Source organism: Otolemur garnettii, unplaced genomic scaffold (assembly GCF_000181295.1).
Source record: "Otolemur garnettii isolate 467f Iridium unplaced genomic scaffold, OtoGar3 scaffold00140, whole genome shotgun sequence".
Lineage (NCBI taxonomy): Eukaryota > Metazoa > Chordata > Mammalia > Primates > Galagidae > Otolemur > Otolemur garnettii.
Window position 1 is genome coordinate 3,988,607 of NW_003852535.1, and position 11,169 is coordinate 3,999,775.

The following is an 11,169-nucleotide window of genomic DNA, read 5'->3' on the forward strand; positions in this document are numbered from 1 at the left end:
TGGAGGTTGCTGTGAGCTGTGATGCCATGGCACTCTACCCAGGGTGACAAAGTGAGACTCTGTCTCTAAAAAAAAAAAAAAAAAAAAAGCCAAGACTTTTTCAGACATACAAAAGCTGAAAGAATTTACCTTTAACAGATGTACAATAGAAGAAATATTAAATGATGTCTTTCAGGCTGAAGGAACATAACAGCAGACGACAAATGATCTACCCAAAAAGTGAAGAACATTGCAAATGGTATTTAATGTAAATATACTTTTCCATTTATTTTTATTTAGTTTTTATTTTTTTGAGACAGAGTCTCACTTTGTCACCCTCAGTGGAGTGCTGTGACGTCATAGCTCACCGCAACCTCAAACTCTTAGGCTCAAGCAATTCTCTTGCCTCAGCCTCCTGAGTAGCTCGGACTATAGGCATCTGCTACAACACCTGGCTATTTTAAGAGGCGGGATCTTGCTCTTACCCAGTCTGGTGTTGCATCTGTGAGCTCAGGCAATCCACCTGCCTCAGCTTCCTAGAGTGCTAGGATTACAGGCCTGAGCCACAGGCCTCCTTTATTTTTATAGTATCTTTAAAATTGGTTTAAAAGAAAAATAGTAACACTGTATTGTGCAATCTGAAACATACACATGAGTAAATAAAATACATGACAACAACAGTATGAAGGCTAGGACAGGGGAAATAGAAGTATGCTATTGCAAGGTTCTTACACTATGCCTTGAGTGTTAGAAAGTTGGCCCTCCATATCCATAAAAGTTTCATATGCCAATTCAACCAACCACAGATTGTAAGCCTCAGATAACAAGGGCTGGCTGTACTGTGCCATTTCCTATAAGGTACTTGAGTATCTGTCCACTTTGGTATCCATGGGAGTACTGGAACCAATTGCCTGTGGATACAGAGGGCCAACTGTAATATTACATGAAAACAGACTGTCACAAGTTGAAGATACATACTATAGTATAAACCCTAAGACAAATGATTAAAAAAAAAGTCTAGCTGTTATGCCAATAAAGGAGGTAAGACGGAATCATAAACACTTTTCAGTTATTCCAAAGAAGACAGAAAAGAAGAACAAGAAAACAACATATGGTGCCAGCCACATACATCTGAACTGGTGGGTTTGAATCCAGCCTGGGGCCCACCAAACAACAATGACAGCTGCCACCAAAAAATAACCGGGCGTTGTGGCAGGTGCCTATAGTCCCAGCTACTTGGGAGACAGAGGCAGGAGAATCGCTTCAGCCCAGGAGTTGGAGGTTGCTGTGAGCTGTGATGCAAGAGCACTCTACCCAGGGGGACAGTTTGAGGCTCTGTCTCAAAAAAAAAAAAAAAGTTCCATTTTTATAGTGTTGGTATCTAATAAACTAGTTTTTAATAAACTAAGTATTACGGAACAAGACATGCACAACAAGTGAAATCCATATTGAAATGTGAATAGACTGTAACCATAATGTTTTTATACTCAGATAATCTCTGAGTCATGAATGCTAATTATTGCCACCAAACTCAATAACTACTGGGAGTGAGCTATTTGTATGAAGTTCCCAAATAGTTATAGCAGAGACTTGCTGGAAATACTGTTTGCTTGTATTGCCTTTAACTAGGAAAAGAAAATGTAAAAACAGAGCCAGGGTAGATAGTATACTATTTTTTTTTCTTTTTTTTGAGACAGAGCCTTAAGCTGTCCCCCTGGGTAGAGTGCCCTAGCATCACAGCTCACAGCAACTTCCAACTCCTGGGCTCAAGCGAGTCTCCTGCCTCAGCATCCCAAGTAGCTGGGACCACAGGTGCCCGCCATAATGCCCAGCTATTTTTTGGTTGCAGCCATCATGTTGTTTCAACAACATTGTTGCCTGGCCTGGATTCAAACCCGCCACCTTAGGTGTATGTGGCTGGCGCCTTAGCCACCTGAGCCACAGGCGCCAAGCCAGATAGTACACTATTAAAAGTCTTACCTTCCTACCCTCCAAATTTCTGATATCCTTTGAAAAAATTTTTTAACAGCATGAACCCCTAACTTTTTAAATCTGATTTGTTCACTGTTAAGCCTCAGAGAATCAAAGGGCAGCTAAGGTGGGGGAAGGTGGTGTCTCAAGCCTTTCAGAGTTAAGGATCTCCAGGGCTCCCCCAGTCCAATGCTTGTCCTCTGCCCTGAGCCTCGGAAGAAAGGTGGGAGGGAAGGAAGAGGTGGCTCTTTGGGGTAGGGGGCAGCTACTGGAGATTTCCTTTTGCTCAGCTCTATTCTTTTCTCCCTCAGTGTGCTGAATAGCAGACATCTTGGAAATTTAGAGGGAAGAAAGCCTCTGGTACAGAGCCAAGAAACAAGAACGAGCTGGCTGCTTCCTCAGCTGGCAGTCAGGTCCTATCTGGTAAATTCTGGCCCAACAAATGCAGCCATAAAGCATACTGTTATGTCTCATTCTCAGGCAGACTTATGAAATTTTTTGTAAGCATTAAAGAGTACTTAGCAGAGTCAAGGAAGACAGAACAATCCTAACTCAGTAAATACATTAAAATTCATTGGTTAAAATTTGCTGAAATTCTTTTCCCTGACAGATGTTGGGGGGGTGGTATAATTCTAAGAAGTATTTTAATCCTGAGATCTTAGGTTTTCTATTTAAAACAAAGGGAAAATGAATGTCTTCCAGCAAGATAGTTAATCTTCTTTTTTTTTTTTTTGAGACAGAGCCTCAAGCTGTCCCCCTGGGTAGAGTGCCGTGGCATCAAAGCTCACAGCAACCTCCAACTCCTGGGCTCAAGCAAGTCTCCTGCCTCCGCCTCCCAAGTAGCTGGGACCACAGGTGCCTGCCACAACGTCCGGCTATTTTTTGGTTGAGTTAATCTTCTTTGCCTTAGTTTTCTCATCTAGATAGGAGCATAATAATGACCTCTACTTCTCAGGACTACAGTGTGGATTATATGAGCTAATCAAGCAAATTTCTTAGACTACTGCCTGATAGATAGTAGATACTCATATTAGCTATGAGTATTATTCTAAAAAAAGGGTAGACTGAAGTGAAAGAAGCCAAACACAAAAGAATACATCTGCCTGAGTGCATTTATATGAAATTCTGGAAAATGCAAACTAATCTATAGTGACAGAAGCAGATCAGTGGATACCAGGTGCTTGGGGATGAAGTTGGGGGGGATTAACTGCAAAGTGGCATGGAGGAACTTTTGGGAGTGAACATGGAAAAGCTGCTTTCCCTCTTTATACTCCCATTCGCTCTCAACACTTCACTTCTAACACCAGATGTGTGGGCTTTTTTCCCTACACATCAATTCTCCTGCAGACACCAACTGGGTGTCCCCCTATTCAATTTAATTCTGACACTATCTCTCTGGAGTTAGTGTCTCAGCCCCACCAGACTGCCTCCCACTTCAGATGCCAATCACAAGCGCTGTTACCTGCAACTTCTGCCTGACTTGGCTACAGATAGGAGATGACCACAGCCCCCTTCTCAGGTTTAATTAATTTGCTAGAGTGGCTTACAGAATAAACAGGGAAGCATGTTTACCAGTTTACTATATAAATAAAGAATATGATAAAAGATAGAGATGAAGAAATACATAAGATGGAGTGTGGAAGGGTCCTGGGCACAGAAGCTTCTGTCCTTATGGAGTTGGGAGTATGCCACCCTCCTGAGACGTGGATGTGTTTACCAACCTGGAAGGTCTCTGAACCCTGAAGTTCAGAGATTTTTATGAATGGCTTTATCTGAGGCATTACCGATTATTAACTTAAACTCTTCTAATCCTGGAGTTTGGGGAGTGGGACTGAAAGTTCTGAGCTTCCAATTATGGCTTGGTTTTTGTGGAGACCCCATGCAGGAGCCATCAAAAATCAACTCATTAGCACAAAAGATGCTATCACCCAGGAAGTTCCATGGGATTAGGAACGTTGAGCAAGATGCTAGAGTGAAAGACCAAATATTAGAACAAAAGACTCAAATACCACCTCTATCGGTCAGGAAATTACAAGGTGCCTGGAATGGGGGCAGAGATAAAAGATATATTTCTTATTGTATCACAAATATCACAGGGAATGATAGAGATGCTTTACTTTTCAAAATTTCATTTCTTTATTTTCTGAAGTGGAGTTTTGCTCTGTTGCCTGCTTTAGAGTACAGTGGTGTGATCAGAGCTCACTGTGACCTCAAACTCCTGGGCTTAAGTGATCCTCCTGCCTCAGCCTACCAAGTAGCTGGGACTACAGGTGTGCACCAGCATGCTGGCTACTTAACAAAAAATTTTTTTTTGGTAGAGATTGGGGTCTTGCTGTGTTGGCCAGGCTAGTCTCAAACGCCTGCTCAAGTAATCATCCTGCTTGGGCCTCCCAAAGTGCTAAGATTACAAACATGAGCAACCATGCCTCACTTCAGAAATGTTTTAAATCTTGATTGTGGCAGTGGTTACCCAGCAGTATACATTTTTGGAAATATAAAACCAATATAGGGCAGTGCCTGTGGCTCAGTGGGTACGGCACTGGTCCCATATACCCAGGGTAGCAGGTTCAAACCTGGCGCTGGCCAAACTGCAACAAAAAAATAGCCGGCTATTTTTGTGGGTGCCTGTAGTCTCAGCAACTTGGGAGGCTGAGGCAAGAGAATCACCTAAGCCCAGGAGTTCAAGGTTGTTGTGAGCTGTGTGTGATGCCGCAGCACTTTACCCAGGGTGATAAAGTGAGGCTCTGTCTCCACAAAAACAAACAAACAAACAACCCCAAACCAACATAGTTTATGATATGCAAAGTAATCTACTTCCAATTTCCTTGTTGGTACTGGAATTCTAGGACGTAGGTGAAGGGGAAATGGATGCAAACTTTTTTTTTTTTTTTTGAGACAGTCTCACTTTGTTGCCCTGAGTAGAGTGTGGCCTCATAGCTCACAGCAACCTCAGACTCTTGGGCTCAGATGATTCTCTTACCTCAGATGCAAACACTCTTAAAGTAACTCAATCAACAGCCAGGAAGAGAAAAATATTACTTCTTTTTAGCACATTTAGTTGTACCACAAAGCTGATTATATTCACTGACACTTAGAAAGATTTTATTTGTTCAGGGGTGGAGATGGGTGAGGGCTTGACCTGACTTCTTGTTTACTAGCTGTAGTTGAAGCACAAATTTACCTACCGGCGTTGAACTCGGGATCATCTTCCAGGGTGACCACAGCTCCTTCCACGGCATCGACCGCGCTCCCGCCCTGCTTGAGGATGTTGTAACCCACCGTGGCGGCTTTGCTGACGCCCTGGCGCACTCGCTCCTTCCGGTCCTTGGAGATGCTGCTGGCTCCGCCACCGTGGACCACGACGACCAGACTCATGTCAACGGACCCTGGCCATCAGCAAGATGAAAACGTCATTCCAAATGTCTCCGAGAAAACCTCACGGACATAATCTCCTCTGGAGACACCGCGGGGACAATGTCTAGTTTCTATTTCAGGAGGCTGAGTTTACAGTCTCAGGAAATTTCTTGAGGCCCCTCTGGGGTGGGTGGGAGGAGGGGCAGCTCGGTTTGCATTAGGCACAAAAAGCCCAGTGCGCCCGGGTCCGCTCCGCCCTGGCCTAGGGTACCAGCCGGCTCGGAGCGGAGAGGTCTCTGGTGCCCAGAGCCTGCGCCCCGTCATGGGCTGACATCTGGTCTCAGTTTCTCCAGAGAAGCCCAGACCCCATCCCAAGCTGGGCCAGCGGCCGCCAGCGATCGGCGCCGGGGCCAGAGCTCCCACTCCTTCCCCCGGCTCTACGTCGAGCCTCGGTTTCCCCGGGGATCTGTTCCGTGCGCCCACTCCCGCCGAGAGGCCTGGGACCACCTGAGTGCTGGGCCCGGTCAGCGCCCTCCAGCCTCGAACCCACAGCACTGAGGGAGGGCGCTTCCCGCCTTCGGTAAAGTGGACATTTTCCTTCGTTTCGGTCCCCATCCCCGTGTCCCGAGAGGCTGCTCCGGCAGGGCCGCCGGCTTACCGAGGAGACCGTGAGGGGGCGAACGCCGAGGCCTCAGGCTGGCCAGAGCCACCCGGCGGGCCCCCGGAGCCGCACGGTGCAGCCCGTCCGCCCGGCGCGATCTAGAAGCGCGTCTGACCGCAACCGCTCGGCTGGCAACGGCTCCGCGCCTGCGCACGAGGGCGGGGCCGCCCCCCGCGGAGCTGCAGTAACTCCCCGCCGCCCGCAGCGCACTTGCCGCGGCCCTCTCTGGGGTTTCTGCTCCCGGCCCGACACGCGCGGTTTGCCGCCACGAACCGGAGCGACATTAGAGCTTTCTCCAGCCTTGCGAGCTGCCTCGTGGCTTGGAACGACCTTCGTCCCCTTTATGAGGCTGGGAGCAGGGTGTTTTGTAAGTGCAAATTGAAAAGCAACGGCTCCAGGCACTGAAATCCGTCCTTTGGCTAAGATTTTGGCAGGCTTGCTTATTATTGTTAATTCAAGTATCTTCCTATTGTCTCTCTCCTTAACCTTTAGTGAACAACAGAAAAATTGGAAACATGTCTAATTGGGCTGGCTCTGTGCCTGGGTGCCCTGACAATCTGAACACCCTTAGCCTAGGCCCTCTTTTTGAGTCTCAAGATCTCAGCTCTGAATTCTCTTGCAAGGGTCCTTATTTTTATTTATTTATTTATGAGACAGAGCCTCAAGCTATTGCCCTGGGTAGAGTGCCGTGTCATCACAGCTCACAGCAACCTCCAACTCCTGGGCTTATGTGATTCTCCTGCCTCAGCCTCCCAAGTAGCTGGGACTACAGGCACCTGTCACAACGCGCAGCTATTTTTTTGGTTGCAGCCGTCATTGTTGTTTGGCAGGTCCGGGCTGGATTTGAACCGGCTAGCTCAGGTGTATGTGGCTGGCCCCTTAGCCGCTTGAGCCATAGCACTGAGCCAAGGGTCCTTATTTTTTGTTGACTCTTCTACTTCTCTCTGCCGGAGTGTTCCCTAAAGACTTGACACCCGTGGTGTCAAGACCAAATACCTGCGTTTGCCTAGAGCTGCCCTGGGTTCCTGTTTAGTTTTTCCAGTAGTCAAGGAGGATGGAAGGAGTTTACATTTGTACCTAGAAAGGCAATTGTAAGATGCTGGGTAAGTGACATGTGCTGAAGGACACCTTACTCTATGATGTGGAGCCTTTTTGAATTATGAATTTTATATGTTTCATGGCCTTTATTTTTCAAGAGCTGTTTTAGGCTCACAGCAAAATTATTTTATTTTCATTATTACTTTAAACTGTTGTGGCTGGTAAAACAATGTCAAAGATGGACTTTAACTTTGTTCAACAAATGTCATCTGCCATCACTGCCCCTCTGCACGCGCTACACATGCACTTAGATACTAACAACACAGTGACTCAGTGGCTCTGAGAGACTGAATATACAAAGGGACAATGTCCAGACCTTATTCAAAAACTGAACTCTGAGGGCTGGGAGTGGTGGCTCACGCTTGTAATCCCAGCACTCTAGGAGGCCGAGGAAGGTGGATTACCTGAGCTGATGAGTTGGAGACCAGCCCCAGCTAGAGCAAGACCTCGCCTCTAAAAATAGCCGGGCGTTGTGGCAGGTGCCTGTAGCCCCAGCTACTCAGGATGCTGTGGCAAGAGAATCATTTGAGCCCAAGAGTTTGAGGTTGCTGTGAGCTATGATGCTATGGCACTCAACCCCAGGGCCCTTTTTTCCCACTATACAGCTTTCCCACTCTCCTCAGTCTTGGCCAAACGTAAGTGATGGTGTCCAGCTCCCTTGCAATAGCACGCTCTGCATAAGTAGACTTTGCTTGCTCGGATTTGGGTGGTCTGCAATTGTTTTCATATTCCATAAATGCAAGTTTCTGCCTGAGGGAAGGGCTTGTGCAAAGGGGGACCTGGAGGCCAAAGGGACTGGCCTCGTTCAGGTCTGGAAATCAGAGCACCAGGCCCTTCTGTACTACCTCTTGCCTCCATTGCCTGCCCACAGCCCCCAGCCCACTAGGGGTGTGCAGTTGACAACCCTTCCCTTTTCTCTTCCTCTGAGGAATGCAAAGACTGAATGTGAGTGCCTGAGACTGCTACATGGATAACTTTGAGTCTGCTCTAATTTATAAGAAAAGCTTTTATTTTTTACTTTTTTTGAAACAGAGTCTCACTTTGTTGCCCAGGATAGAGGGCAGTGGTGTCAGTCTAGCTCACAGCAACCTCAAACTTTGGGATTCAAGCAATCCTTCTGTCTTAGCCTCCTGAGTAGCTGGGATTACAGGCATCTGCCACAACATCCAGCTAATTTTTCTATTTTTAGTAGAGATGGGGCCTAGCTCTTGCTCAGGGTGGTCTTGAACTCCTGAGCTCAATCAATTCTCCGGCTTTGGCCTCCCAGAGTGCTAGGATTATAGGCAGGAGCTGCCACACCCAGCCTACTGTCATTGTTATTGATGAAATTTCCTTTTGGTAGCTAGAGGTTCTCTGACATTGGACCATTTTACAAAAAAGGCACTCTAGAAGCAGCTTCCTAACTGTTTTCCATGAAGTCGAATTTCTTTCTTTTTTTCTTTCTTTTTTTTTTTTGAGACAGAGCCTCATGCTGTCCCCCTGGGTAGAGTGCCGTGGCATTACAGCTCATAGCAACCTCCAACTCCTGGGCTCAAGCGAGTCTCCTGCCTCAGCCTCCCAAGTAGCTGGGACCACAGGCGCCCGCCACAACGCCCGGCTATTTTTTGGTTGCAGCCGTCATTGTTGTTTGGCGGGTCTGGGCTGGGGGTTCGAACCCGCCACCTTAGGTGTATGTGGCTGGCGCCTTAGCCGGTTGAGCTATAGGCGCCGAGCCCATGAAGTCGAATTTCAATGTCATGTTCATGGTGTGGCTTATGCTGCCACCTTGAATTTAAGCCCTCTTTCCCCTTATCACTGGGGTGCCTGCTGGGGGCAAGCTGGGGGACACAGATGAACTCAGCCTAAGGCCAACACAACAGAAAGAACACCTTCTTCTGCCAAAAATGTGCTGTACCATAACCTTGACCAAGGAAACTTCAGTTCCTCTAGTTACAATTATAATTTATCTAAATTCACTTTTTGAGACAAAGAAGTTAAAATTTCATTCTGCTGGGCAATCTAACGGCATAGTTCCATTCCCTCTCTTACATGGAGGGTAACTGCTCAGATAGTGAGTACATTTTGGCTCCAAATGTGATAGAAATCAAAGCATAACTTTCAGGACCCGTAACTTTAATCAATCATGATTGATCAAAGTGGGCCCCCCTGAAGATAAATTAGCTGGGTCAGTAATAGTCTTAGGAGATCTCAGCAGGAAACAAGGCACCAGGAGTCACAGTTCCTCATCTTCCCTTCTGCTATCTCAGCCTTGAAAGGGAGACACTGCCGAGCACTTGCTTCTGCTCTGATGGATGGGCTGGGGGACGTCATGAAAGGCCTAAGCACCAGTCATGTCCTGGGGCTGCCAGCACTGACCCATCCTAGCAGATAAGGTTCCCACTCCCCGCTCCCTGACCCTCAGTGTCTCCCCATGATGAGAAGGGTGACACTAAGCCAGTGGGTCTCCAACTGTAGCTGTGAAGGACAGATGGCTGGGCCAGCATTTCTGATTCAGCAGGTCAACCCCGAGGTTCCTGACAGTCTTCTTGTTGGGATCCAGAGTAGGGAACAGAGGCTGGGAAATTGGTGCCACTTTTAGTTTTCCTCTTTCCACTCGAGTGCCTGCTGAATGATGCATGAGCTTCTTTTGTTTCTTAAGTGCTGAGTGTGAGAGTGCTTAATTCAGTCGGACTGTGTGGGTAGGTTGGGGGGCGGGGGTCGAAATAGGCGAGGAATGATTAAAATGAGCTCCCAGATGTGATTCTGCAGCACTGATAGCAGTTCTTGAGGAAGTGGCAGCTATTCTAAAAGATGTGTCCTTCTAGGCTTCTCCCCGATAGCCCTTCGTACATGTTTTCCGAAGAGATTCTCCAACTACAGCCATTGGAAGGCTTGTCTGTCTACAGGCTGAGCCCTAAACATCTTACAGGGCAGGGCCTTTGAAAGTTCTATTTGTACCATAAGGCTCAGCAGAGTGCCTGATTCTCAGAAGGCTTTTGTGAATGTTTGTTGGGTGAACAACAAATAGTTTGGAAACTAAAACAAACAAACAAACAAGAACAAAAAAAAAACAAACCACTTTCCCAGAAGTCTGGGACAACAGCTCTTAGGAGGCCATTGAAACTGGGATAATCCGGATGTTTGTGAACTGGCCGGTGAGCGTGACAGTTGCCATGAAAGAAATGAGAACTGGACATTAATAGAGGAGCGAGGAACTCACGTTCCTGGCAGAGGGTTGTGTTGGTGCCTATTTGGGGGCGGTGGCTGTAGAAATAGTGACATCCCAAGGAGGGCACCGCCGCCACGGTTGTATTTGCCGCTTTACGCCCTGTGTGGCCCGGGGCCCAGAACACACTAACTGCTTGACATGTTGCCGTGTTTCTTACTTTTTCCCTCGGCATTATTTGTGAACATTTCCATACTATCGAAGGTTTTCCACATAGTACTATTAGAAATAAAGCTTCAGCGAACATCTTCATACATAAATCCCTACTTGTATTTTTGATTAGTTCTCTGAGAGAAATCCATAAAAGGGAAGTTTTTAGATCAAATGATGCATGTTGCAAAGTAGAGGTGGGTCAAGGAATAAGTTCCCTTGCAGAAGAACTGATGAATTATGACTCTTTTCCTAGTAATGATTACCAAAGTATATGAGAATTGCTGCTAAAATACTTCTTATAACTATTCAAAAATCATTTTGGGGAGCCACCGGTTTAAGTGGAGTCTAGGGCTGAATTAATGGACAGCAAATTGAGATATATATCTAATATATATATCCTATTCTGAGATATCTACATATTTATACCTGTTTGTGTATGTGTGTACGCACGTGTGCAGAGCCGTCCCTCAGTATCTGTGGGGGAACTGTGGATGCCAAAATCCATAATACTCAAATTGCTGATTTTAAATGGTGTATTATTTCCATACAACCCATACATATCTTCCTATATACTTTAAGTCATCTCTAGATTAATTATAATATTTAGTACAATGTAAACATTTGTAAATAGTTGTTACACTGTATTGTTTAGGGAACAGAGACAAGAAAAAAAGCCTATACCCATTCAGTAACAGAAGCAATTCTTTCTTTTTAGAATAGTCTGCATCTTGGCTCAGCGCCTGTGGCT

General features: G+C 46.3%; 1 protein-coding gene across 1 annotated transcript in view; it reads right to left on the bottom strand.

Annotated features, from left to right (window-relative positions):
• The window catches only part of ASRGL1 (asparaginase like 1), a 27,016-nt gene extending 20,814 nt beyond the window's left edge, over positions 1–6,202 (bottom strand). Inside the window, exons 1-2 of the mRNA XM_003798727.3 lie at positions 5,963–6,202; positions 5,136–5,336 (exon numbers count right to left, since the gene is read on the bottom strand). Of these exons, the coding sequence (XP_003798775.1) occupies positions 5,136–5,325 (190 nt within the window). The 5' untranslated portion in view covers positions 5,326–5,336; positions 5,963–6,202. The remainder of the gene's footprint in view (positions 1–5,135; positions 5,337–5,962) is intronic.
• Between the last annotated feature and the right edge of the window lie 4,967 nt (positions 6,203–11,169).